Source organism: Nomia melanderi, chromosome 2 (assembly GCF_051020985.1).
Source record: "Nomia melanderi isolate GNS246 chromosome 2, iyNomMela1, whole genome shotgun sequence".
Classification (NCBI taxonomy): Eukaryota; Metazoa; Arthropoda; class Insecta; order Hymenoptera; family Halictidae; genus Nomia; species Nomia melanderi.
Window position 1 is genome coordinate 21,925,192 of NC_135000.1, and position 27,862 is coordinate 21,953,053.

Genomic DNA, 27,862 nt, shown 5'->3' on the forward strand with positions numbered 1-27,862 from the left:
GCCCGCCTGTCTCTGTCTCTCTCTCTCTCCCCCCCTCTCTCTTTTTCTCGTTAAGAGCATGTGTACGTGCGTGCATGCGTGTTGAGCGAGCTAGCGAGCTAGCGCGGGGTCCGGGCGAGCCGAGGAGGAGAGTACGTTCGCCTCCATCGTTCCTCCGGGCGCGCGCGTGTACCAGCATTTTCCTCGTTTGGCCCTCCTCGTTTCTTTCTCCGGGCTTGCCCATTCTCCTTTCTCCCCCTTTCTCCGTCTCCGGCGGTTGTTGTTCCAGCAGTCGACTCGTTGTCACCTCTCCACGAGCGTCGTCGCTACGGTTTGTGCTCGCCACGGGAATTCGTCGTGATCCAAGTTCGGTGCTCGCGTCGTGAAGGATCCACCGAGTAAGCAGCAGTCGGAACCGAACACGATGGAACGGGTGTCGCGTGTGTGAGGAACGTGTCGCCAAATGAACGACCCGGCGCAGCGGTCGGGTGCCGCATTCCGCGTGTCGTTCGTGCGTGTTAAGTGCAGCCAACAAAGTGATCATCGCGGCTGGAAAGGCTCCAGGTGGAAAACACGCGACCTCTGCCCATCTCAGCTCCTTGTGTGCCTGAGCTTATTCTTGCGTGTGCACGCACGCCTGTGTGTGTACATTTTGTTTAACGCGGGGCGCTTGCGCCGCTCGTTCCCCGACGAATCCCGTGCACGCGCGGCCAGCTCGTGTGCGGGTGTTTCTGTTGTCGCCAATCGGCTATTTGCGAACGTTCCGTGGCCTCGTACCATCGGGACGCACCGGTGCACCGATCGGGAACCTCCTTCCGGCGTTGGAAACGCGCGGCACGCCGACCACCCGTCGATCACGAACCCGACCATCAAAGTTGACAGTATTGTCCATGCCATAGATCACGCGGAAAGGCGCTTGCCCTCTTATCGGATGGTTCACGCGAAGTCCATTGAGCACCCATCTGCCGGGCTCTGACAATTGAGCATGACGCGTACGAGGAGCCGTGTGTCGACACGTTGCCTCTGACGCGTTCCTTGTTTCACCCGGCCGGGCTGCTAAGTTTCTCTCGATTGGTATTCCGCGACGTAACACCGCCGGCCGAAGCCGCCTGCGTGCCCAATTTTTATGCAGACGCGCGAGATCGCGTCTGCCTCTAGCGGCCAAGACTACTTTCTACTGAATCCTGCGCAAATCAGCCGCGAGTTGCGTCGGTTTGCCGCCGTTCGCATACCCGATAGCAACTTTCCGGTTAACGTCTAACCGGCACTCGTTGCTTTTACTTCTCGGCGGGAATGTTTAATTGCCTGCCGGTAGTTGTTGGAGACTTTTTCGAATTTGACGGTTACGCAAGGGCTTTTCAAGAAATTGTTCAACGACGGCGAGAATTAGAATCGTAAACCGACGCGTCGTCTTAATGAAAATTTATCGGCCTCCTTTTCGGTATAGGCATTGGGAATTCTATTAATAGACATTTACTGGGAAAAGTATTAAAGGTAGAAATTTTAGGCGGAGGTGAAGAGTTTGTGGTGCCATAAAATGTATTTATTTTCGTGGCTCGCAGTATATATGAGCAACGTATCGGTGTAGTAAATCAATGTCATTTATTAGATAGCGACCGCTGCTAGATGTCTATCAGACGGAGCGATTTACCCAAACTTTCAGGCCCCAGCCGCGAGTAGACATCCATCGAAGTCTTTTTATATTTCTGCCGGTGTAAACAGTCTCGGTTCACGAAACTTCTTTGTCTCGAATTTCCTCGGAGGCGTCGCGGCCTCCGAAATTAGAAAGTTTTAAGGCCTAGACCACTGATAGACGTATATTACGGCTTCTTCAGACACTTCACGTGTCCAGATCCCCTCGTTTCCGTCATAAAATCTTCCATCGCTTTAAAGTCCTTCTCCCTCGGGAGTTATCTCGGACGGGGGTGATCCGAGGCGAGAGCGGTACAAGGAAGTAGTTGCAATTTCGTTATTTCCGGACGTATCAGGCCAGGCGCGCTGCACGCGGATTCGCATCCGAAAATTCTCCGGCCGACTACTTCAAAGAAGTTACGCCAGTTCCGAGAGTTTCGGATGCCCGACGCTGGTCTTTACGCTGTTCGCCCCTTTCCGTTCGCCTTCCGGTCTCCGTCTAGAGAACCTTAAGGCAACCGCTCGAGAGAACTCGCGGTGCCGCGTGATTAACTGGTCCCGACTTTGCCGTGGGTACCTACCTCGTAGGCAGTGGTATCTCTTCGCTGTCCGGCTCGATTTATTTATCCTCCGCGGCAGAATCTCTTCAAGCATCGAACCCGAGCGAAGACGCGAGTCGATAAGAAACAATGCGACAAAGTCGGCCTGATTTATGGACGGCTAGTCGAACGCTCCTTTTCAATCTCCTTTCCATTCGTAATTGGAGCCGCGCTAGAACCGTTTCCTCTTCTTCATCCGAGATACCCCGATACGTCCGCTCTCTAGGAGACGTTTCAACAAAGTGGCACGACATTTAGCAAAACATTTCCCGAGCGTTTATCTATTTCCGTCCGGGAATTAGACGCTAGCCGCTGCCCGAGCCACGGAACGCTACCCGACCGGCCGATAACTCCTCGCCGGCCTAATCTCCGAGCATCGTTCCCAGCCCGTGTGTGCGCTGGAAACGTTTGTCGATCGGCACGATAGCGTCCGAAACTACGACTAGACGCTCGGCCGGGCCGAAGAAAAATCTCGTCTCGGTTTGTACAAATCCTCCCGTGCCCCCGTGCCCGACGGCTCGTCTGCCACGACTTTGTCGTCGAGTTTGGACGGTGTCCAACGGGCGAAGCGTAGGAAGCAGGGGACGGGACGGGTTTTCGAATGGACGGGGATCGAACGCGAGTGTACCTCTGTTTCCGCAATTTAGCAAACGGTGCCGCTTTGTTGGACGCCGCGTCTATTTACCCGTCGCGCGTCGGCCGGACGGTGCTGCGTGTGTGCACGCGCGCGACGTCGAACGTGGAACACACGGTGTCGCGCACACTGTGGACCGAACAAAGCGTGTGAGCCACAAAGTGGCTTCGATTTCGGGAGTTCCGGGTATAGCGGTCGGCACGGTGCGCTCTCCTCGAGGCAACGGCATGACGCACGTCAAAGATGCGAGCGTGTCGGGTGACTGTACTCTGGGTTCATCGTTCTCGGTTATGTAATGTTCGACCGTATGGTGCAAGCGCCTCGACGCTACTCGTGGCGCTAGAGTTGTCGGACGAGAGAAGCACAATATACAGAGGCCGAGCCGCACCGAATCCTCTTCGCTCCAATACAGTAGCCGGGCAGACGGGTCCGTACAGCGATGCACACCGGCGAGAAGGTTGCGCGCGCGAGCGCGCCCGCACAGGCGTCTCTCTTCCTCTCTCTGTCTACGCTTCTCCGTCTGGCAGCTTGAGTATTTCGTTTCTCCGTCGGACCTCCGCCGCGCACCCTCTCTCGCCTCTCTTTCGCTTTAGCGCCCTCGCAGCGCGATATAGACACGACGTTACCGAGCTGAGAACGAAAATAGAGGGCAACGGGAGCCACTGCAGCAGCCGCATTTCTTCTCTTTCTCTCCTCTCTCCCTCCGCGGCTGTTCCCGTACATTTTTTCGTCTTATTCCTCTTCTTTCCCTCTATCTCTCGGTCTGTTTCGCCACCGCCTCGTATTCACGCGTTTCACAACGTTTCACGTGCACCCGCTGAATCCGCTGCTGCGGCGTCCCCCCTCTTCGCCCCGGGCCGGATTATTTTGATTGCTACCACGCGGTTAGGACCGTGCACTGTGGGCGAAGGGGAAGTGACCGGTGATCGACGAGCGGTCGGGGCTCCAGAATTTGTCGCGTGCCTTCCGCCGATGATAGCAGCGCGCGCGGCGCATAAGCCCGGATTGATTTAGGGTTGCTTCAGGGAGGGATCGGGGTGTATTCTTGGTCGAAATCCAGGTTATAGGGCGTATAAATAGGCCCGTCTGGAAATCACTTTTCCGAAGCTGTGGGATTAATATTTTCGATCTTGGCGGTTGTCCGGCGGGGTTCCACGTGATCGGCGACTCGTTATCTAGGTCCAGCCGCTGGACGATGCGTCACCTAGACGGTTTCTTCTTGCAGAAGTTCGAGGCAGAAGTTCGTCCGTCGCGAAGCATTTGAGAAAACAGACCGCAAGCGATCGTGCTCATGCTGCTCCATCGAACCAAGGAGAATCGGTTACGCGTCAACGTTGATTCCCTTCGACGAACGATCCTCTTTAGACCGCGGCGAAGACACTTCCGCGAGACATTTGGCCCGGTCTCTTTTATGGGACACAGTGTAGAAACGTTTCAGAGTTGCGAGAAAATAGTTTGCCTGATAGACGATCCGGCGATCGATTGGACGTTCCGGAAATCCGCATGATTTCACGTGGACAGTCTGTGAGGGCTGAAACGATCTTCTTTTAATTGGTTTAGTACGCGTAAGATAAATTAAGAGTGTAATGTGAATAGCTCAGAGTGATCCGTAGATTAGAGGGGATACGTCGCAGTGGGATACCACCAGAATGTGTTCAAGTATGAGTTATTAGTGAATTTTAAATGAAACACGCGAGTGTGAGACGTAAATGGAGGGAAGTCTCTCAACATTCGGTGGACCAAGTTGGGGGGCGGATAGCACGAGCCCTCAGCCACCGGAAACGTCGAGAACGAGGGTGCCGGTGGAAACTCCCAGCCCGGAGAACACCATTTCGGATGATCGTAGATTTCAAGTTAATTCCATCCGAGGTATTCGATGAAAATTGAACTCGTTGTGTATTTAACTGTAACATTATACCGCTAGGACAGCGGAAGAGTATTGTGTTGCTGAAGATATCCTTTATTGACACGTCGCATTGTCTCATTAAAAAGATTCCATTCAGAATATATAATTATAGAAGAACTCTGTTTCCTTTATTTTGTAACTAAGGATAATATCTTTTTCAATAGAGCAATGGTAAGGGTTTCAGTAATCTTTAAGAAATTTCATAGAAATTCAAAACAGGCTTAACGATAGTTTTTATATTTAGGGAATAATTCGTAAACGAACTTTGAATTTTATTATAGAAGAACATAATTGCTTTACCAAAGACTTATTAACAACCTCATTACATCTTTAAACACTTCCAACCCTTGTATAGTGCATGTAAGAAATCTTTATTTAATTCTCCCTTTTATATGATAATGTAATGGGCATAAATTTACACAAAGATCAGAAGTTAATTTACAGAATTTCTACACATCCGTGTACAGTTCATACCGTAGGGATCAATGAATGAATGCGGTCTTTCTATTCGATCGTATCTGTAGTACGGAGCGTCTCACTTCTTTTCCGCCTTAATTTTCCACTAGAAACCGCGGTAAATTTATCGCCCTGTTATCGTACCCCATTACAGCGATACGAAATCTCTGTCGAGCCTCTAACAGACCGTTCATGATGCGTTTAAGCGCAGCGACGGTTGCATCGCAATAGTAACCGCGGTCTAGTATTGTCTTCCAATCGAAAGGTTATCCATAAATATACTATGTGAGAACGACCAATGGTGTGCTGAACTTTGACGAGCTAGTAGGAAGGTGCCAGGCAATGCACCCTTCCTCTTTGATACGCTCCGCTATCGTAAAACGTTGAATCGGTCAACAATTCGCCCAGTCCTGCGAGAGATTAGCCGGATCTAACAATCAACGCAGTCCATGCCTCGTATCATGTAAACACGATATATAAACAGGAAATCTGCATGTTCATATTAAATCATTCAACTAAACAGAAATATTTTAATCGTAATTTCATTAGCAGATTTCCGTTCTCGAATCATGGAAATCTGATTATCCACGAAAGAAGAAAATTGTACTATTTTAAAATTTTGATAGAGCAAAAGTTCAACTTATATTATAACATTCAAGTGATCAACATATTTTGATCAGTACTATTTCTTTTTTACATTTCTCTAGTTTTACATTGCGCAATATACCTAGCCACGTATTAAATAATTTTATCTGCAACAGTCCGTTACTAATTTTTAAATTATATTTTCTTTACTCTTGAAACTACCAAATTAGTCACGCTCATTTTCAAATTTAAACAGCCAATATCACAAAAGCCAATTACCCTCGGATAAGTTTTGTCGAGATAATAATTGAAACAACATATAAGGAAATTAGTAATATTGTGTAACGATTATGCAATAAGCGCGATCGACTCGACTAAAAGTCAATTTGCTTCTGTGTGTTTTCAGCCCAGATCGAAATAATCCCGTGCAAGGTGTGCGGCGACAAGAGCAGCGGCGTCCATTATGGCGTGATCACCTGCGAGGGCTGCAAAGGCTTCTTCAGGCGGTCCCAGTCGTCGGTCGTTAACTATCAATGTCCACGGGCCAAGAATTGCGTGGTCGACCGTGTAAACAGAAACCGGTGCCAGTACTGTCGGTTGCAAAAGTGCCTACGCCTCGGCATGTCCAGAGATGGTGAGTGCATATTACTGATTGGAACCTCCGTTTTCTTGATCGTTCCTCAAGGTGGCGAGAAGTTACATTACTTAGCCTCTTGATACGCATCGGCAATCGGTATGGCTGACGTCAGTTCGCGTGGGCAACCAATTAGTAAATACTTAATCAATTACAGAAGGTTAATGGGGAATGCGATTAACTGATTGCGAGTCGAATTAAACCTTTGAAATGTGAATTGTTCGAAAACATACGTTTTGTTTACATGTTACAAATAGACTACAACGTTTATTGGAATATCCAGTTTTATAGATTCTTTTACACAAACGAGAATAAAGAAACAATTTGTTCCTTCGATTGAAATAAAAATAAAGTAAGAAAGACGTTAATGTTGATGCGAATGTTTCACTAATTCGTTGTATTATACTTGTAATTTGGAAATGCTATTAGGATCTTAGAACCGCGAAGTTAGTTCGTCCGGCTTCGTACTCTTCGGTAGTAGAAGTGGAAGTTTAAAGTGAAAGATCAGCGAGAAGAATACGATAGTCGCGACCAGTGTCAAGCTAATAGTCCCCACCAATGTTACAAAAAATCAACAGCGATATGAAAAAGGAATTTCTTTGTTTCTCCGGTTTATTATCGCGCGTATAGTTACCCGACGCCAGTAACGGATTCGCGCACTGTTTGAGCGCGTAGGAACACGGTATGACACATCAATGAAACATCGACGAACCTGCGAAGTTATATTTCAACTTTCATCAGGCAATTCATTAATCTACCTATGTTCTCACGAACGTACAAAGGGAAAAAGGTTCCAGTCTTCACTCTAGAATAATTCGTTCAATAAAATTATTCCCAGTTAAATCTAACTTCGATTAATCAATTGACTCCGTTTAAAACAATTTTCCAAATCTTTCAATCTTCATCGTAACATAGATACTGTAAATACCTATAATCAATCATTACCTGTTACCAGCTGCAGGAAATGAAAACAAAACACAAGATGCAAATAACAAAATCATTCGATCAACTTCTACATTGTAGAAAAAAAAAAAGTACCGTTCGATTGCCTGATGTAGTCTTATATAAACCGCGATTCCGTCGAACAGGAAGTAAAAGGTGTGCCGCGATTGATCGTTGGCGATATGTCGCATTGAACACGTTCATTTCGCCCGTCTCGTCCGGGACGATCAATTTCGCAGATTTATGCCGGTCGCATTACCATGACGAAGTCACTCGTAAACATTCGATTTAGCTGTGCTCGTCCGCGGTTTGGCGCAGCAAATCAGATACACGGGGATAGCGGCTGCCACGCGTGCCGCTCGGGGTGCACGACCCTTTATCGGAGGCTGTCCAGTCCTCCTCTCGACCCGAGCCCCCTCCTGCGTCCCGACACCCCCGCAGGCCGCGCTCTTTCTCGCTCCTCTCGACGCGGCCGAGCCTCTTACCGCGTTGCTACACCTTATCGGACCAAGCCATGGCCTGTCTTAGACACGTTAACGACATTCGTGCGCAGTCATCTATGTTTGATCTTCGACGCGTTAGCAGGTAGCTTTTAGTCCTCTGTGTCGCTTAAAATTCGCGTTATGTATATTGAAAATTGAGTTCTCAACTGAGCATTGGAAATTGAACATGGTACTTGATGAAGATCGGTCTCTTGATTCAACAATTGTGTCTTAATTATATAATAATGTAATTATAATGGAAGACATTAGAGGGATATTTTAGCGAAACAGTATTTTCTAGTAAAATTGAGAGAGTAAAAGAAGGGAGTAGAAACGTATATTAAAATAAAGCTAGAATGTATGACATGTTCTGGATAAAGGTAATTCGAGTAATTATTATTCGAGGATATTTTGCAAATGGAATATTGTTGAAACTTTACTTCAAAAGAGATTTAATATGGAGGAGGAAGTTACCGTTTATTTAATATTGAATGAAAGTAAGGAAAGAGAATATAATAATAATTAAACCAAGAGACGAGGATAGTAATACAAAATGAGAAGGATAAATAAAATACAGTTAAATTCAGTGGAAATCGACGAAAACTAACTTCGTTATTAAAACTCGCGCGGGCTCATCGAAAAGACGTCATTAAATTGTTGAATAAATTCACGTTGACTCAGGATTTTAATTTTAGTCACCTGTCCCGGCGTGCTTTAATATTCACTGTGCGAGTGCAATAATGTTTTATCGATATTTGTTTTCTCTGTGGAATTAACGGCACGAATAATCTGCGTCCTCGAAGTTAATTACTAAACTTTCGGCGCTATGAACAACTTTCCTGGTTTTAATAATATTCAATAATTATTTTGCACAGAAAATTCAACAATTTTGCAATTTTATATAACGACAAGTTAATATCATAATCGAACGTAATCCGAGAATAATTGTAAATTAGCCTGAGCTCCGATTTTGACAAAGCAGGGCTTGACCACGAGTTGAAAGAAGCGTATCGACGCGCGGACGAAAATAATCTAATTTCACTTGCCAATGTCGAGAAGAATTTATTCAGCGAGCTTGTCCTCCTGAACAGCGATGTAAAATATCCAGCTCGTTACGATTTCTTCTGTATCGGCCAGCCTGCTGGTCGGCTGTCCCAATTCGAATACATAATTCCCATCGAAGTAGAATTTTATACGCGCGATTGTGGCTGAAAGACGAATTGTCTTTGAAGTGTCCCCGGCGTGCTCAGTAATGTGTACGTATGCACATTGGAGTGTTCTACAGTTTGTTTCGTTCGTTCGTTTCCGTGAGTGCTTGTAAACTTTTTTAATGAACACTCGCCCGGTTTCCAGGTTTCTGCCGTCAGATAAAAAGCTACGTCTGATAAGCAGCAGCCGAAAAGCAGGACGTTGCGGTCGGGCTAGAATAGTAGCTCCGACTGCACTCGATTCGGTGGGGAACGAATATCAAAATATTGAATTAAATCGACGGAATTAGATTGTTATAATAAACGTTGCAACCATGGTTACGATAGCTCCCACAGCGTGTGGATGGGAGAAACTTTTTACTCTTTCGACCCGGTTATGGTTCTCGGTTCAGCTGCAGGTTCGAAATAATATTTGGAAAGAAGTAGATTAAACCGTAGCGGCGTTAACCCTTGCGTAGGTTCATCTTTATATTTTCATGTATATATTCTACAGTTTTACGTCGATTAATGTTTTCGAAATAACGATTCAAGAAAGGTTCTAGACTCGTATCCAATCAGATTCGTTATGAAGATGCCAAGTAGATACGAATGAAAATCAAAATTATTTTATATCTATTATTTTTACTTTATTAACGTTTAAGTTTTAGAGTAAATATACACTTGCAATGAATACACATTTCTATTTTCTATTTGTCAAGTCATTAAGGTTGAAATAAAGACCGTAGGAAACGCGATGAAAAACGATTCGTAGAAAGCAGCGGAGCTAACGGAATCATTTCACTGCACACGCCGATAAGACGCGGTCTCAAACAAGGAAACGGATCCGACCGTCTCGCGCGAGGTGTTTCGAAATATCCTAATCGCGCAGGTTGGCTCTCTGATAATCAGCCACCTCCTCGGTAACTATCGTTCGCGAGTGCTCGATAAGAATCCAGCCTCTCGTCTCTAGCATCTGATGCCACTTATCCGCGCGCTTCCTCCACCAATAGACGGTTTAAAATAACGTTTATCGCTTGACTGATCTAAAATCGGCCACCGAGGCCCGTCTGCGAAATCTGTGGACGGCCACTATCCGAATACTCGAACGACACCGCGGCACTCCTCTTCTCGGTCAGGCCGCGCCGCGCGCGTCGCAATGGTAACGCGACGCTTCTTTCTGGGATCATTGACACCGAATCGTTTGACGGCCTCGTGAGAAGTGAACGATATCGCCTATCGAGTCAAGCACGGGCTCCCCATGGGAATATCATTCTTGAATTTCTTATCATTCACAATTCCCGATTCCCAAGAAAAAAATCCTTTTGGAGTCCGGTTGGATATTAATTGTGATCTAATGGACCATTTTTCGTAAATCGTCTAAACGCTCCTTTGAAATATCATTTTTAAAGCTTATTATCAATATAAACATAACAACGTATTGGAGAAACTAAAATACCTAGCTGAATATAGTCGATTTGTCATTTGGCTTGTGGACTTTTTTGTTCAGAAACATCCCCAATTAACCCAGTATGTAGTATCGATGTAATAATGATAGTTTATTACTGCAAGTAACCTTCGAGGAGAGACAGTGTGTATAGGATCGTGTTTGGCAGGAAAAAAGGTGTCTTTCTACGAAAGATATCTTTCTCCTACCAAACTTGACTTCCTAAGGTTTTTGGGGTAGAAGATGAACTTAGCTCTAGTGCTTAAGATACGACTTAGACTTTGAAAGGATATCGTTGACTAACAAGTTTCCAAGCAATGCTGCCAAACTAAACCGATTATTGGATCTGCGAAACTGCATCACGAGATGAACGGTGATCCATGAATCCCTCTGAAACCCGCAACCCTTCTCCAGATCCTCGCGACTTTGTCCCTGCCCGAAAAGTCAACATTCCCACGAGCAGTCGCTCAACCCCTGGTCCAGGTCCCGGAATATAAAAATACGCTCCGAAAATCCGAGTGTCTAGCGGCTTGGAAGGCACCGCGGCAGAGGTCATTGACGCCGGGATTCGTTCAATCCCGGGAGTGGAGTCGGGCCCACGGTGGGCCACGATACGCGCTCGCTGCTCGCTCCGCTCGTTTCCTCTCTGAAAGGTCTAAAAAGGAATCACCGGTTCGCCTATAACCTAGCCAACTAGACAGGACAGTAAGCGTAAACAAAACAGCGCGGTAACTAATATGTTAGCTGTGATACCCTAATATGCTGACCAATCACCCTCAGCTCTTGAATGTTTTGTTTACCTCCTCGTTAATCAAACTATAACTAGAAACAGGAAAAGAAGAATCGACTAACAAAATCAAAATCCAAAAGGGAATCAAAACTGTCTGGCAGTTAACTTAGGTGTGATACCCATGTATACTGGCCAATCATCATCAGCTCTCGGATGTTTCCTTCATCTCGTTGGTCAGACTGTAGATGCAAATAGAATAAGAATCGAGTAACGAAATCGAAATCTCAAAGGATCGCCTGGCGAGAGGGATCCGGCCCGCGATAATCGCGTTCTTCTCACAAGTCGGGGCGGCCTGAGTCCGGCAGCGAACGTATTTGCGCCCGTTGATAAGGAGCCAGTCATCTCGGCGCAATGCGCGCTCTCGCACACGCTCAACCAGAAAGTGCATCGTGTGCTACCGATGGCGCGCGCATACTCTTCCTGTTGTCGTCTCTCTTCCTCTCTTTACCTCTCATCCGCCGCCCTCCCTCCCATTGTGTCCTCCCTCTCCTCTTTCTCTCTCTCTATCTCTCTGCCTCTCTCCTTCCTATCACCCTCTGTCCGTCTCTCTTTATCTCTGGCCCCATCGGTCGGTTCCTCGCGATCCTCCCGGACCTCTCTGTCGCGCGTCAGCCGCGTTCGGTCGATCACCCTCCGCTTCTACCTCTCCGTCGTTCTCGTGCTCGTCTCTCTCGGTTTCCTCCTCGCGCTGTGCAAGCGCGATCCCGATAGCGGTTCAGCTGGCAGCTGACGTCGCCGCGTGTCCGTCCCTTTTTCCCGCTTCGCGTTTCATAGCGCTGTTTCTCTCTTTCTCTCGCCCGGTTCGCGCTCCCTCTCTCTTTTCACCCTGACGGCGAAGCGTCGCGGCACTGCGTGTGCGTGAAGTCACGCGTGTGTTCGGGCCGGTCGAGATTCGTGGCAGCCGAATCGAATCGCGGGAACGCGAACGGAAACGAGCCGCCTGCGCCCCCTCGCTCGTCGTTTTTCGGGGGTGCGTTTACTGTCTGGGAACCGTGGATCGGGAATGTTTGTTAAAAGGGAACTGATCAATGAATTTAAGATTGAAACGGATCTGGTTTCGGATTGATTTCATTCAATTTTTAATGTTAGTCGAAGTTTTTCATCTGGAAAATAGGGTTCTGTTTATATGTATATGTCGAGTTACTTAATGGTTTTCTCTAGGGGATGTTTTATGGCGACGATGTTTGTAATTGGAGTTTTGGACATGTTAGGTAATGGATTTTATGAATGATTTGAGCAGTTGGAGCTAAATACTTTAATTTCTTTGTTCTGGTTCCTGAAAATAATCATTGACAATATTCCATTATCAAATTCAATCCACGTTCTCGAAATAACTTTTCTCTGGAATAAAATTTGGGGTAATTTATACTTTTAAGTGAATCCCTGCACTTGCAACTGAAACACTTGAGATCTATGAAGATTAAATATTTAAAATGTATTGCATACATTTATATTCCCCATTTAAGAAATGAATTCCGGAACGATATTTCCGTCCACTTTTCCGAAGCCATCCCTCGTAGTATGTAGATTTGGAAACATTGAAACACACCGTACGGTCGATTATTTCCCAAACGGCAGAAGTTCATTTTTCGTGGAACCAAAGGTTTCGATGACAATAGCACGCGGGTAGGAACGTGTCGCGTCTGAACTCGCGAATGAACTTGAGAAACTGGAGAACACGGAAGAAAAAGGAAGACGAACGATTCAGGTTCTAGCGGTTGTTGAACGCTGCTCGCGTGACGTATTATATCGGCGGTGTCGCGCGCGCGCCCGAGTATCCGTGGGTGCGTGCGCGCGCGTATCTGTGTGTGCATGCCGAGTGTTCGCGATGCGGTGACGTCACTCGGATGGATGGGTGCATCTGAGCTGGCGATAACGACGACGAGGCCCGAGATGCAAAGAACTTCCGCGTTCCTCGAATCAGAACATTTCTTTGGGGCGTCGACGAGCCACTTAGAACCGGCGAGACGAGGACGCTCGTGCTTCGATCTTCATTAGCCCCAGTCTTCCGAAGTTTATTGGATCGATACCCGTTCTCCACGGTCCGCTACATGCAACGATGTTCAAAGCGATCTTTGAGAAGGTGAAATTACTCGGAAACGTCGATCCTTATCGTCGCACGTAACACAGTATTGTTTACAGATCGTTGGTCGGATAACCTAATGATCATATTCCACAATCGAACGCGCAGAGATAAAAACAGAATGATCAAAAATTACCAATACGAGTCACAAGTTTAACTGAGCTTCGGAAAGTACTCGAGATCTCTTGTATAGCTATTTTCTTTCTAAGAACATCGGGTTTCACCGTCGACACTTAACCCTAGACACAGAATATTACAATATTACAATGGCACGTGTATATTGGTGACTGAAACGAAGTGATCTCTTTCGCAGCCGTTAAATTCGGACGTATGTCGAAGAAGCAGAGGGAGAAGGTCGAGGACGAAGTCAGATTCCACAGGGCACAAATGAGAGCGGCCTCCGAGACGGCGCCCGATAGCAGTGTCTTCGAACACCAGACACCGAGCAGCTCGGACCAACATCATCCTTACAACGGAGGGTAAGTGCGCCCAGTGTACCCGTGATGTGTCGCGGCAGAAATAATCTGTATATCCTGTAGTATCGCTTGACAATGGTCCGCTGCTTGGGTCCAGCGGCGAACACACGCCGAGACGTTTTATGATTCGTGGCTCGGTACTATCTTGCCAAACGATGAACAGAAATGATGCCCGTAACGAGAAAATACTGTGCTTTTTAAGTGAATAATCACGCAAGAAAGCTGCACACGGATGTATGACGCGACCCTCTAACGTCGCCTCGTTTCCTTTTGATTAGGTACACGTATGGCGGCAGCGAATACGCTTCCCCCGGCCCCGGAACAGGTGGATCGGGTTATTACAATCATCAGGCGATGACGAACTACGAGCTTAGCGCCGACTACGTTGACAGCACGACGACCTACGACCCACGGCCGACGCAAACGCAGGTCGCGGACACCGTCGCCCCTGATACGCCCTCCGCTGTCACCGCGACTGGGGTTCTTCCCAGCGTGGTTACCACCGGTGAGTACTTTATTCGACGTTTATTGGCGAGCCGTGCTTACGAGGAGTCGGGTGTCGGGGTTGCTTCTCGTTTTTCTTCTACTCTTATCTGTCGGTGAAAAGGCTCTGGTAATCGAGGTGGTGGATTTTTGATACGATGGGAAATTAACGTGGTATTTTGTCATGAGGAATTGGATTTAATGATGTAATAACGTTCGGATAAATTGAGGGGTTTAGTAAGAGGAAATGAATTTTGAAAGAGGATGTGGGAAATATAAAAATGGCTTCAATTCAGATTTTATGAACCGAGGTGAATGATCGAATTATCGAAAATTCGATGTGTTACAAAGTTTCAATTCCTTGGACGAAATAATTTCCTGGCGAGAGGAGGTACGACATACAGGTCTGCTTTATTTAAACTAATTCTGATATGAGGATCGTTTATCGATTTCCGGGGATATAGTCAGGTTAAAATTTTCTTGTTATGAATCATTTATTTGATCGTATCTTTAACGGCAGTATAGTGGAGAACATTTTGGAAATATGTAATATTACTTATGATAGACACAATAAAATAGTCTGATATGGCAGCGAGACTTTACGTTTGAATTCTTGGTCGTGGTTACATCAGTTGTTCCCAAAAGGAGGATATTTTATTTCCGGTTGCGCATAAGGTACCGTTCGTTCATAACACCTCGCCACACGCGCGGGTATATTTTCAATTTTGATCGAACGGTATATAAAGTTACGCGACTGGCAGACAAAACTGAAGTAGTGCCAAGTCGAGAGTTTATAGTTCCATTAAAGTTTATTGTTAGCGAAGGAGCGGTAACAAGATGTCAATCGATGAACAACCAGCGCCAAGTAGTACTGGTCCCTTTCAGCGCCACGCGGCTGATACAATTATTGTGTTTATCACTGCCAGTTGACTGCACCGTGCATTCGGTGAATGATATTGATACTGTTGCTTGAAGTAACATTAGCAGTCATAAAGATACGATTGAATTGCCGTTTGAGAAGTATGCTGGCGTTACGATAAGCGTTTCTTCTAACATAGAATATTGCATCGATGTTGAACAAATTGTGAAAGATTTCCTTTGTGGAATTTATTGGACAAATTCATAATCATAAAGTTCCTTGCGACATCGATAAAAACTTCCGTTCGTCATATTGGAAGATGAAAAGAAAGTTTCTGTACTGGAATGTTCTATTTTAACATGTCAATGAATACTACTCTATATTCAAGCATGAAAATTTGATATCCTTCGGATATTATACGTAATCAATCGTTAACATATAAAAAATTGAGATTCTCGAAGGTCAAAAATATAAATATCTTAATTAGATATTGAAACACTTAACACACTACAACTATTCGAACATCCAAGCAGCACTGTACTTCCAAAGATAACTACCAGGAACCATAAACCACCACACTATCACAATGGTCTAAATGATTTACAACTCGCACAGACTAAAATTATCGCTTCATCAACCAGCTTGCTTCGCAGTCGAACATTCTGAACCCCGTATAATGTCTAATTCACGTCCCAACTGTAACTAATTCCAATCCAGTTTCATCGAATCCAACATATGGTATGTTCGAAAGTCAATCAGTGTCGCTCACGTCTTCCTCTTAACATACACAATTCAACAGAATCTTTATCTCTGAAACTTTGAGTTACTAAAACCATTCGAACGCCATCAGCAGACATAAATCTCAAGTACGAATGCAGTAACAAAATTGCATTATTAAACCAAAAATTCTAATAATACACTTTTCGAATATTTCCAACGAAAATGTAACTCGCGTTGTTTCGCATCTGTCTGTATATACAAATCAATTTCGACGCAGCCTCCAAGTCTTTTTCTGGAGGCGCATCGCTCGAACATGAGAGAAATGCAAGAAAATAAAAAAAGAGACGAAAGAAAAATAATGGTAGAAAAGAAAGCTCGGTTCGAGTGAACTTTGACTTTTCGCGTGAACCAGGAAAGTCGCTGTCTGCCTCGACGACCGGAAGCAGCACAGGGGGTGGTGGTGGAGGTAGTAGCGGAGGCGGTGGTAACGGTGGTGGATCCGGTGGTGGTGGTTCGGGTGGTGGAGGGAGCGGTTCTGGCACCGGCGGCGGTGCGGCCGCTGGCGGCGGCGGTGGTGCCGGTTCCCTGAGCGGGGGTGGGATCGTTGCTGTCAAGCAAGAGACCACCGTCGAACTCGCCAACCTGGGCCACGGCTCGTACACGATGGTCGACTCGACGACCTTTCTGAGCGGTCAGCAACAGAGGGTCAGCAATCCATCCGAGGACGACGAAGTGCCGAGTCTGCCCAGTATGTCCCATGCGAGATGTGAGGTTACGTTTGTGTCCCTTTGCATGGGCATGCCAGTGCGCTTCTCTTCTCTCTTCCGTTTCCTTTCTTTTCTGTTTCCTTCTCTTACTGCGCCGCGTGTGCCTCGCGCTGTCATTGACAATTATAAGCTATTTTCTCTTTCTATGTTTTTCATTTTCATTGTTTTATTGTTCTCATTGCGTCGGAGTTTCAACTGCTCCGGAAACACGTTTTCTGATGACAGATGTGATTTTCTGAAAATTGGACGATCCGAGATGAGGTGGTTGATATGATTGAACACGATTATGCAAATTCGTCGAATATGTATTTGAGATATGATTCTAAAAGGATGTGTAAGATTCGGTGGATCGGTATAGAATAAACGGATATTGTTGATTGACTATATTTGAATGTCCTTTAAAATAGCTTTTGAAGTATCAAATATATTAGTAATAGAGTATCGCGATTGATATTAATGTTAAAAATTGAATTGGAAAGGGGTGACTGCGGAATACAGTACTCCACTGTTTCAATGCTTTTATATCCCCAATGAGAATCAGAAGACGTTTTAATTGTGTCATACCGAAATTTCGACGTTATTAACGATTTGGGTGAAGTATTATAACACGGTTTAACGGCGACGCGAATTTAATTAATGTTAACGAAATTAAACCGTAAGTAACTGAGGCGTGCTTCGGGAAGGTACGAATCGGAAGGAGTGAATTTCTGGGCGGCGATTTCGCGTGTTGAAGGGTGGGTCGTATAAAGTTCGTCGACTTGAGAACCGGAGTCAAATGGCTGTACTAACTGTAGCGATAATGTAGTTTGAAACTGCGGCAATTATAGAGATTTACAACGGACCCGACGATAGGTCTCGGCGGTTCAAATTGGTCCGCGGAGTCTTAAGAAAACGTGTTCCCGCAGTCTGAGTCTCGCCATTCTCGACGATGAAAAGATTCTAAGTGTATTTCAGTGCCAAAACAATTCGCTGATCGCAGTCTTCTGTCTTTTAACGGTCTGTCGCTTGTGTATCACACTGTCTACTAAACAATCGTTGTGCTAAATGTCAGAAATTTGTCTGTTCGTCTACGTCTCGTTCGTTCGTATTCATACGTGGCTGTTTTTTTTTTTCTCTTTTTTCTCTTTTTTGAGTGTAAAGTAGTTAGATTTTTGTACTTTTCTCAAGAATTTCTTACAATCGTGGATGAATGAGATTTCAACCAGACACTCCTTCTCGTTTTCGTAGATCCAGCACAGATCAGTGAGCTGCTCTCAAAAACGATAGCGGATGCCCACGCAAGAACGTGTCTGATGACGACGGAAGAGATCCAGGAGTCTTTCCGGAAGCCGCACGACCTCTCCAGATTGATCTACTACAAGAACATGGCGCACGAACAGCTGTGGCTCGAGTGCGCCCAAAAACTAACCGCTGTTATCCAGCAGATCATCGAGTTCGCCAAGATGGTTCCTGGATTCATGAAGCTCTCGCAGGACGACCAGATTGTTCTATTAAAGGCTGGTGAGTGATCTGGACAAGCATTTAGGGAACTTTGAATACTGAACAATCGCATTAAAATTCGATACGTTTTAATGTATTCGGTAGGTATATTACTATTAGAAAGTAAATCTCACTTTAGTTGAGAATAAAAATTGATTGTTCCACTAAACGTGAGGATGTAAAAATGAAAATAAATACTTCCAAATTTTATCTACTTTATTTTTCATCTGATTTCATGCAAAAGTAACTTATTTCATTCGAATGAAATAAAACGATGAACTTTTTTAGGTTCCTTCGAGTTGGCTGTGCTACGTATGAGCAGGTACCTAGATCTCCAGCAGAACTGTGTCCTCTACGGTGACACCATGTTGCCACAGGATGCGTTTTACACGACGGACACGGCGGAAATGAAACTCGTTTCTTGCGTGTTCGAAATGGCCAGGAGTATTGCCGAACTGAAGCTCACGGAAACGGAGCTTGCACTTTACAGCGCAGCGGTTCTCTACAGTCCTGGTTAGTAAAATTTATGACACTCCGTTTTCAGAAAAGAAAGTTTGAGGGAATTTCTGTCGTGCACCGTAAAAAAGAATAAAAAGATGTTCCTATTTAGCGACAAATAAAACGTTCACTAAATCAAATTATTTAATAATTTCTCCAAGAAGTATTTGTACGTTTCCAATAATTGTAAAAAAGAGATCAGAAATGAATCATTTGATCCGTCTGCTTCTATCCTCAATACTAGGTTTACAGCCATTTATCCTACAGTTTATTTTATCGTTTCTAGAAAAATTGACGTTGGTTTATTTAAATCTTAGTAGTCGGAGGTTAGAAAATAAAGAATCAGGATACACGTTCGTGCAATTACATCAGTAAGAATCGACGTAAATGTTTACCAAATGTCTATAAAATTCAGTATACGTCGAATCGACGCGTTCCGCGAACCTAATGTCAAATACCAAAGATTATTTCGGAAAACCGTATGATCAACAAAACAATCGAAAACGAAATTGCAGATCGGCCAGGATTGAAAGGCCTCGCGGAGGTGACGAGACTGTCGCAGGCGGTGATCAGGGCGCTCAGGTCGGAGTTGGACCGTAATCACGTGTCGCCGATAAAAGGCGACGTAACGGTGTGCGACGCGATCCTGGCGAAGATCCCCCAGCTAAGGGAGATCTCTCTGCTGCACATGGACGCCCTCGCGAAGCTGAAACGGTCGCAGCCGCACCTCGACTTTCCAGCCCTCCACAAAGAGCTTTTCAGCGTCGACAGCTGAACGATCGACGCGGCGGCGCAGGGCGTCCCGACGCTGACGAACAAAGCGGTACGCGAGTAGCGCCGGGCCTTGCTCTGTCAAGGTGAGTTCCACCGTCCGGAAAGGAAACGACGGAGAAGGCGACGCGTGTGTCGACCAACGGTGACGTCGCGGCGACGCTACCTAGGAAGAGAAAGAGAGAAAGAGAGACAGAGAGAGAAAGAGAAAGAGAAGGAGAAAGAGAAAGAGAGTGTGAGAGAGAGAGAGAGAGAGAGAGAGAGAGTGTGAGAGAGAGAGAGAGAGAGAGAGAGGTCGCGTAGGCGTTGTTTTTAGGGCCGATCGATGACGGTCGAAGGGTTGCGGGGAACGTGATCGCGTGCAACGAGCCTGCCGGGTACGAATTTTTTTTCCCGTGAATCGTTCTCCCCGAACGCGCTTACAATTACTAATTTTTCTTTCGATCGTACTACCAACACCACGTACTTCTTCTCTAGCTTTAAACGTATCGCGGTTATTCGCGCAGGAGCGCATCACCATCGGACGAGGAAACAATTTATTGATTATATAGAAGTATATCCGTAATGTTTAAGCAGCACACCGTTGCGTTGTTATTGTATATGTATATTTAATTCCGAGGATTAGCGATTTGAATTTTTATATATTGACACGTTTTACAATGATACTTTCTAAGTACAAAGAGATGAGTTCCCACGGAAAGGAGCGGAACGATCGTTTTACGGTTTTCGTTCGTTCTTTCGTCTTGTACCCCGGAGTCTTGACTCTGGTGAGTTCGGGCAATCCTGTTTGTCGCTCGTCGCTTGCACGATCTTTCCTCCGTGCCCTTCGACTCAACAGGAATTAAGATCCTCGAACAATCGTGGCTGACCGCGGTCGTCGGCGAGAGCAGTCGGACGTGTCTCGAGGCGGTTTCATTTTTTGTACATATTCGTTCTCGCCGTGTCTCGAATCGTCGTCTTATATATTTACGTGGAAATGTATGACGATAGAGCGGAGCTTCTCGTCACGGCCGAGATAAACGGAATCTTTAATCTTATCTGCGCAACCCGATTTCACGATTGTCCGGAGAGAAAGAGGAAGAGAGAAAGGGATCGAGAGCAAGCGAGTGAGAAAGAGGGAGAGATAGAGCGAGAGAAAGATGAAATTAGACTTCATGCCCAGGGCACGATGTTTCGGATCTTAAATAACATGCAAGCGAGCCGGCTTTAAAAGAAGAGCCGCCCGAATCGAGCGGGAAACAAGTAACTGGTTTTTTATCTTCGTTAAAATTAGCTGCGATCGTTATAAGTCTCCTATTTTCTTTCTTTTTTTTTCTTTTTTTTTTCGTTTCGTCCATTTTTATTCTTTTATTGGTTCGTATTGGAAAGCACTTGTAACTTCGTGCTTTATCTTTTTCCTTTTTTTCGGTCAGAAACTGCGTTACTAGTACTATTACGATTAATCATTAATATTATTAATTAATTAATATTATTATAATAATTATTATTATCCTTATTATTATTACGATTATTATTATCTATTTTATTTCTCCTCCGCTCCGCTCCTTCACCCGTCTTTCTCCCTTCTATTTCGTTCCCTGTTCTCTCGTCTCCCGGAAAGCTTTCGTTCAGTTTTCTTTTTGCTCTCCCTCTTCACGTGTACAAAATGCGATAGGATAATATTTGTGTTAAGTTTCGTTTTTTTTTTCTTTCTTCCTATCCTCTCCCCTCCTGCCCATCCCGCGATGTTTATTAGTCGTACTCGTTAAGTGAAAGTTACCTTGGGAGTTTCTGAGTGGAAAAACAGCGAGAACGACGCCGCGGGGAACAGTCTACCGGGTTTTTGCTTGTTTGGTTATGCATTTGAATTCTCGTCGAGAATATTACGGGACACTAAATTATTTTCGATCCTGATATTTCTGTCTAAACGTTGGACGACAACCTTATTTCTAATCGTTAAACCCGACGCATTGTTTTTGTAAAGGATGAAACGGATCGCAGTACTTCGAAAGCGGCATCCCATCAGGACGATCTCTTGTAACGAACAATAAAGTACTATGAGCGATTTTAACCGTCACTACATCACGATTTGCTTTTCAACCCACGGAAGTCTGTCGATCGTCAAACGAACGCGTTCAATGCCGACCGAGTGTAATTTAATTATTCTTAATCTCGATCGAGCTCATTCCATTATTTAATTCTTAATTGCGGAGCGTACTCGTCCGTTGAATTCTCTGGACGCGGCGCCCTTAGGAAATTGCGTCCGACGCGTGAATATTTGTATATATTGTATAAAGTGATTGTGTAAATTAATCGGGCGGGGGGAGTACCGCTCGTCTCTCGATTACTTTATCCGGGGATGCGTGTCCGGTGGGGTTTCCCGAAAACCCGGTAGGCGTTTCGCGATCGGTTTGGCCGTCAAGTCGATCTCGAAGGACGCGCCGAGTTACAGAGTTTCCGAGCGTCGAGAAAAGTTACTTGTTTCTGGTCGACGGCGATCCTTCCTAGGCAGCGTCGAGGAGCGAACGTGTATGCGAAAGAAATCATTGCAGGATTGTAGTTTTAGAACGAGAACAAGTGCTGGGACACGTGATTGCGTCGAGGCGAACGGAACGGAAGCGGATGGCCACGAGAACATTCACTTCTGTAACTTATCCCGTAGTTTAACGAATAGAAAATATTTTGAATCGAGCGGCTCTTGCGAGTAAAATTTATCTACGTTATCGATTGTTACGAACTCATAATTTTATATTATTTTAAAACGATTTATTGTTGTTAAGTTAAACATATTTTACGATACGCGATTCTTTCGATTGTCCTCTCATGCGTGTACATAGATTTGGAAACGACTAAATTCTTCTGTAAACCTAATAGTCTTATGTAATCATGGATATTGTCCATTCGAGTAGTAAATTATGGATGTTTATGCGCTTCTCCTAAGAACTCTTCAAAAAATAATAAAATACAAATTTTAGTAAAATCTAATACCTTCTCAAGTTACTTTCAATGCATCGAAGTTACTACCGTAGGGAACAAGTTCTGCTTAACACCTGTTTCTCGAAGTTCACCCACAAACTATACATTTGTATAAACATCTGCAATCTACTGATCGTAGAATTCAAATAATCACAGCAGCGTTAAAGATTCGCATGGAGATTTTAACTTTCTAACTAAACTTACGTGCTACTGTCGCTTTTGGAATTTGTGTAAACATTTAAGTGTTGGTACATGATATTCACGATTGAAATTAAATCTCGAAATAACCAAGTACCTATAATAAGGAACAATGAGTGATAATAAAAGATCGTAAATTATATTGCATAAATAAACATGTAAGATGACAGGTTTCTGTGTAGAATTGTACAAGACGATAACCGAAATCGGTCTGACCGTTTCGCGGCTCATCCACTAGCGTTCCCGTCGCCTCGACGGAAGTGGCCGGATGTCGCGTCCGCGTGCGACGCCTAGCAGAGGGAGAAAAATTACGAAAACCGACAGGAAAACCACGACTCGTCATTGACTGAATAGATTCTATACTCGCGGTGCTTACGACAGGGAGCAAAAGAGGTACAAGCGTTTAACCGTATATTCGTCTCCTTTCTGTTGCAGATTATTTCCTTCGTAATGAACGTATTGGGCCTTAAATAAACATAACATTGTTATATATATATATAAAAATTATAAAAATTATATATATATATAGATATCTATATATATATATATATAAAGTATACATAAAAAAGCAACATAAAGTATATATGAAAGATATGTAGAAGTGTGTATACATATATATTTACACGTTCATATATATACACATCCGTGTACATGTATATATATATACACACACAGATATAAAATATATATATAGAAAGAGAATGAAAGAGAAAGAGAGAGATAGATAGAGAGAGAAAAAGAGAGAGAGAGAGAGAGAGAGAGAGAGAGAGAGAGAGAGAGAGAGAGAGAAAGAGAGCGAGAGAGTGAGAGAGCGAGAGAGTGAAAGAGTGAGAGAGAAAGAGAAAGATAAAGGGCGAACGAGCGAGAGAGAGAAAGTGAGTGAGTGAGAAAGCGAGAGAAAGAGGGAAATACTTCAACCGAGTGTGCAAAAGCGTGCGAGAAAAACAAAAACAGGGTGTGTCTGCTTGAATGCCGGAAGGACGATGTCGCGTGAACGAAAAACTATACGACAGGGAAATTAAAAAATAAACAGTGAATTAGATTATGAACGAGAGAGCCAGAGAGAGAGAGAGAAAGATAGAGAGAGAGAGAGAGAGTGAGAGGGAGAGAAAGAGAGTGAGCGAGTGAAGGTTGTTACGTGATAGAAACGTGCGAGAAAGGGGCAGAGAGAATGCGAGGGTTCGAACGTAACGAGATTGAACGATAGGAGCGCGAGCACGAAAGAACTGAGAATATCGGTTGTTACGATGCAAACATACAACAACAAAAAAAAAGTATATATTGTATTAATTAAAGTAAAGCAAAAAAAATGTGGTTTAAAGGGGTCCAGCCGGAACGGTCCACAGACGACACGCATGTCTATATATATATACATACACAAACAAACACACACGTATAACGTAATACTTATTAGACGGGGGACTGACGCGCACGCAATAGAATTTTGCTCGGACCGCCGTTCACACGAAAACATAGAAAGGAACCGAAATACATTTATTAAACCGCAAAATGGTGCAAAAAGTGAACCCGATGAAATAGCGTCGTCGAGGAGCCGGCGACAGGGATTCCCGTCAATGCTCGGAAAGCCGGTCGACATTTTTGCCGTGGACCTCGCGCGAAAACGTGGGTATCAAAGGGGGCGGGGGGAAGAAGGGGGGAAAAAAGAGTAGACATCCGATGAGAAAATGTCGACGGGACTTCCGGTGACTCCCCGTCGCCCAACTTCGCGGTAGTTTGTTCGCATAGTTCCCTCTGAGCTACTTTAGACTGTATATGTATAAACACACACTCGCATATATATATTATATATATACATATATATATATATATACATATTAAAAGAGAAAAAAAAGTGAAACGAACGGGTGAGAAATTCCGGCGGAACGGGCAAGATTCGGCGGTCCCTTGGGAAACGAGAGATGTATCGGCGTGAGGAAGGTTAGGGGCGTGCATATACGTATATATATATGTATGTATATGTATATATATAAATATATAAATAAATATAAATATAAATATAATTATAAATAACGAAGGATAAAGCGGAAATTGTGTATTGCCTATGGACCGGTCTGGCCGGCTCACGGACGCAACATGTGAGAGAGACACACAAAGTGAAATGGAAGAACACTGGCACACGGATACACACACGAGAATCCACATACACCACCCCGCAGCGAAACCGAAAGAGAAAAAAGAAACGGATAAAGATAAAAAACAAAAAAAGAGAAAAAGGGAAACGAGATGAAACGAACTAACGACACTTTTACAATACACGAGCCTGCGCGAGCGCGTAGATAGAGGTTTAAACTCGAGGTAATCATTATGTGCGCATTATAAACGTTTTGGTACTGTACGGCACTGTATGACGCGTCTCTTTATACGTAAACACGTACTTCTTAAACTACATAATAATAACCATTCGCCGCGGTGAAACCTCTCGAAGCGTTTTTTACGCACCGTTACCGGCTTTCCTCGCTTTCGTCGGCCGGGGAAAATCAATTAACGAAAATTCGGAACGAGCGAGCGAGCGAGCGAGCGCCGCCGATCGTCTTGTGAACGCAAAAAATATCGGCGTCGATTGGATCGTCGGACGGTACTCTTTGTTTTCGCCGGTTCATCCTTCTCGCGCGCGTACTGGAATATTGTCCGCGACGAGCTCGGAAATTTATTCTCGATCGACGACCGACGGAAGTGCGTGTGCCTTTTTCATCTGTAGCGCGACTATGTTCTCTTGTTTCGGAGTTCAATCAATTTGACCGATGCAGCATTGCAATTACTCACTTTACACGATTTTCGAGCGCTGGTAATTTTTGGTTTATATCTTGAAACCTTTGTACTGCTTGAGAGGAAGTATTAATTAATATTCGTGGAAAGGTTTCTTCCAATTTTGCCTCAGTTCGATCTTGGTTTTCACTGGTTTCTATTTACGTTTACTTCAATCATTTTGAAATATCTGTTTTCCGAGGTTACTGTATTTAAATGGAAGACCCGAAGAAATATAATTGATCGTAATTAGAGACGTATAAAAAAGGTTTCACTTCATTATTTCGTGTCAAAACCGTTGAAAAATATTGTTGGGTATTTATTGGACGTAAAGTGAGAGATTGCTATGACTAATTTAGAAATTTTATTGTTAGTTACAATGATAAAGTATGTGGAAGATGTTAATATACACAATAATATCAACAATTTAATCCAACATTCTGGTGGAATATCAGTATCGTATTTCGATTGCAATACCAAATCTAGAATGTATTAGGTTTCCTATATAAAAAGTTGAAACTTAATTCGTTTCGATGCTCTATGACCTTTCTTAACGTTTTCACCAACGAATACATTTTTAATAACTGTAACCTAGATACATTTTTTCCTTATTTAACAATTATACTCATATAGCATACAACCCTATAACCTCGATAAAAATGTCAATGAACTAGAAACTTTGCTTGGACAACGGGAGGACAACGTAAATGATTAACTCTGCACTATAAACCATACGAGAAGTTACTCAATTATGATTTAAAATAGTTGAAACATTATTCATCGTTTAAAATAGTTCAAAATCAGTGTAAGGGTGAAACGGACCGTCTAATACAGAGTACACGATCCACAATCCTGTCGTCGTTCGCAGACAAAAAGAAAATCGATTTTCAATTTACCGCATCGTATCACGAACAAAGGTGGTCTCACTTTCGACAACAAAAGTGTTCACGGAGATTGCATTTGGTTCGGTGCTCGATGCACAGGTTCAAGGCACAAGGGACCTCGAACGATCCCGAAGACGTTTCGTGAAATTTCGATCAACGTGATAACGATCGACGACCAATAAGCTTTCCTTTCGGGAGACGTCGTTTGTCGCGGCCGCATGTTTCACGTTGCTGTTAAGTCTGTTTTTTGTACGCGATCGACACGTTAGTTAATTGCGCAGGAGCCGAATACTGTTGCCGATTCAACCGTTAGAACGCTTAGTGTACAAAACTGATCCGGCGACACGTTGTTTTCTAGGGGTGGCGTTCCTTCGACTTTGGACGATCACGAATTCCAGCTGGTTTCATAACGATCCATCTCTCGTTACGATCGATCCACTATATGTAGATCAAATCAAAAGATGTTTTATAGTTGAATACAAAATTTTATCCGGTTCGTTACGAAAATCGACCAAATTTCGAGGCAGATTTCTCAAAGTGAAACTAAATATTGTTCGAGGCGTCGAAGCTTCGTTAGAATTTCAATTAGATTTTATCGATCCTTGTCGGAAGCTGTAGTTGTTGGTGAACGATATTATTTAAATTCGATGAAAATTTCGTGTTATTCAACTATGCCCGTATACGAGGATCCAAGGGCGCCAGGCTTTCGAGATCGTCAGTCAGCCGAATTCCGACGCTAGACTTTCGAGTTTTTTAGTAACGCACCGCGAGCTTGGCCGATACTTTACGAGACAAGTGTCCCACATTTTTTAGCGCAGCTTAGCAGACCGCGTAGCGTGACCATAATCGATTAGACGTTAAAACGTTTCTAGATAAGTTCCACGGTGAAGTATCGTCCGCGTCTCAAGCGAAAAGAAAAATCTTCTCTTCTCTTACCTGTAATTTAGTGCGAGCATCCCTGAAACGGCACCGAGTGAGTCCGATTTGACAGCTGTATGTATTTACAGAAACTACTAACGCGCGCAAATGAGAACCGTTCTATTTCTGTCTTCTTTCTTTTTTTTTGTCCTATTCGCCAAACCGTTGAGGTGTAAATGTTTCTAATCACTCGGTTACGATTTACAGTGCTCGGACGCGTGCCGCTTGAGGGATCCCGATTTTTAATCATCGCTTCGTATTCTTCGAAGGAGTCGAGCGACGTATCGAAACGAAAGAAGAGTAAAAAAGGGTAGACGTGATTAGCGGAGAAATATATTTTCTTGTAAGCGGGTACGTCGATGTTTCCGATTTATCGAAATGTGACATAAACGGAAACGAACACTGGCAGCGGGGGGGGGGGGGGGGGATTGGCGAGAGTAAATGTTAAAGGGTTAGGGAGGGAAACCGGGGTGTTTGCGTTGAAATCCGTAACGGGGTATGACAGGGGAATTAATAAGGGAACGAAATGGGAGGGGGGCTCGACGAGAGCGATGGCGAATCCGTCACGGTGCGCCGACTGATACGTTTTCGGACGGTTTAAATATACTTATAGCGAAATTAAGAAATGCATATTATTCTGCCGATTAACGAGTAAGTGCGTAGAATTCGTTTAACTGTAGATAAAACACGTACACAGTCACGTACGCGCGAGTGCAAGATACATTACCACCCTGT

The 27,862-nt window shown here is 44.4% G+C and overlaps 1 protein-coding gene across 8 annotated transcripts in view; it reads left to right on the top strand.

Moving 5' to 3' along the window:
- The window catches only part of Hr3 (nuclear hormone receptor 3 ROR-beta), a 129,696-nt gene extending 102,167 nt beyond the window's left edge, over nt 1-27,529 (top strand). For 5 of the 8 annotated variants that reach the window (XM_076374252.1, XM_031971489.2, XM_031971490.2 and 2 more), the window contains 7 exons: nt 6,198-6,425; nt 13,667-13,832; nt 14,108-14,334; nt 16,304-16,657; nt 17,886-18,158; nt 18,426-18,650; nt 19,151-27,529. In XM_076374252.1, coding sequence (XP_076230367.1) covers nt 6,198-6,425; nt 13,667-13,832; nt 14,108-14,334; nt 16,304-16,657; nt 17,886-18,158; nt 18,426-18,650; nt 19,151-19,410 — 1,733 coding nt within the window. In that variant the 3' untranslated portion in view covers nt 19,411-27,529. Of the gene's footprint in view, nt 1-4,553; nt 4,714-6,197; nt 6,426-13,666; nt 13,833-14,107; nt 14,335-16,303; nt 16,658-17,885; nt 18,159-18,425; nt 18,651-19,150 lie in introns of those variants that run through there. The other 3 variants (XR_013001420.1, XM_076374253.1, XM_031971487.2) reach the window with 3 other exon arrangements.
- The last annotated feature ends 333 nt before the right edge of the window (nt 27,530-27,862 follow it).